General features: G+C 48.8%; 1 protein-coding gene across 1 annotated transcript in view; it reads right to left on the bottom strand.

Moving 5' to 3' along the window:
* The window catches only part of SIRT5 (sirtuin 5), a 28176-nt gene that overhangs the window by 10864 nt on the left and 16513 nt on the right, over positions 1 to 799 (bottom strand). The window contains exon 5 of the mRNA XM_019523197.1: positions 94 to 147. Coding sequence (XP_019378742.1) covers positions 94 to 147 — 54 coding nt within the window. The remainder of the gene's footprint in view (positions 1 to 93; positions 148 to 799) is intronic.

Below are 799 nucleotides of genomic sequence, written 5' to 3' on the forward strand. Positions count from 1 at the left end.
AGTTGATCCTCATAGGATCATCTTTGTCAAGGCCTTGTGAAATCTGAAGGGATCACGCTGGCATGATGACAAGCAAAGAAAGCCAACACTCACCGAGGAAGATCTTCAACTGGAATCTTGGCATCTTCTATTTCACGGTCTGGAGCGCTGGTGTTAAAACAAAAAGACAGGGATCGGCAACCCCCAGCACACTTGCCAGAGCATGGCGCACACCACCATTTTCTGTGGTATGCCAAAGCCAACCCAGACTCTTGGCAGCTTCTGCCAGCAGTTGGGAGGCTGCAAACAGCTGCATGGGACTCTGCAGCCCCAGCACCAGTTCCGTAGCTGCGGCAGCTGTGCGCAGACCTTTGGATGCATGGCGGGGAAGGAGCCTGGGGTAGCACAACCTGGCTCCTCTCCTACCATCTGCCCAGAGGCATGTGTACAGCTGATGCTGCCATGGAGCCAGTGCCAGGGCTGCAGAGCCTGGCACAGCTGTTTGCAGCCTTCCAGCCTGATACAGGCAGCTCTGGGCAGCTATAGTCCAATCAAAGTATAACTAACGGAAGGAAGAAAGAGGTAAGGGTTGACAAATACTCATTCACATGGTAAAACAAATTAGTTACAGCTCATCTTGACAGTTCCAGACCATCTGAAAATGTTGTTATAATGTAAGAGCTATGCGATTCTGTGCAAGATTTAGGATTAAGTGCCGTTTGTGCAGCAGATCTGTATCTTATAATATTCCAAAGCACAGCCACCATTCCAAAATTTAAGGTTATAATGAAACCTCTACCATAAGCTTCCAGAAATCTAC

Source organism: Gavialis gangeticus, unplaced genomic scaffold, assembly GCF_001723915.1.
Source record: "Gavialis gangeticus isolate Ggan-Ray unplaced genomic scaffold, GavGan_comp1, whole genome shotgun sequence".
Taxonomy (NCBI): domain Eukaryota; kingdom Metazoa; phylum Chordata; order Crocodylia; family Gavialidae; genus Gavialis; species Gavialis gangeticus.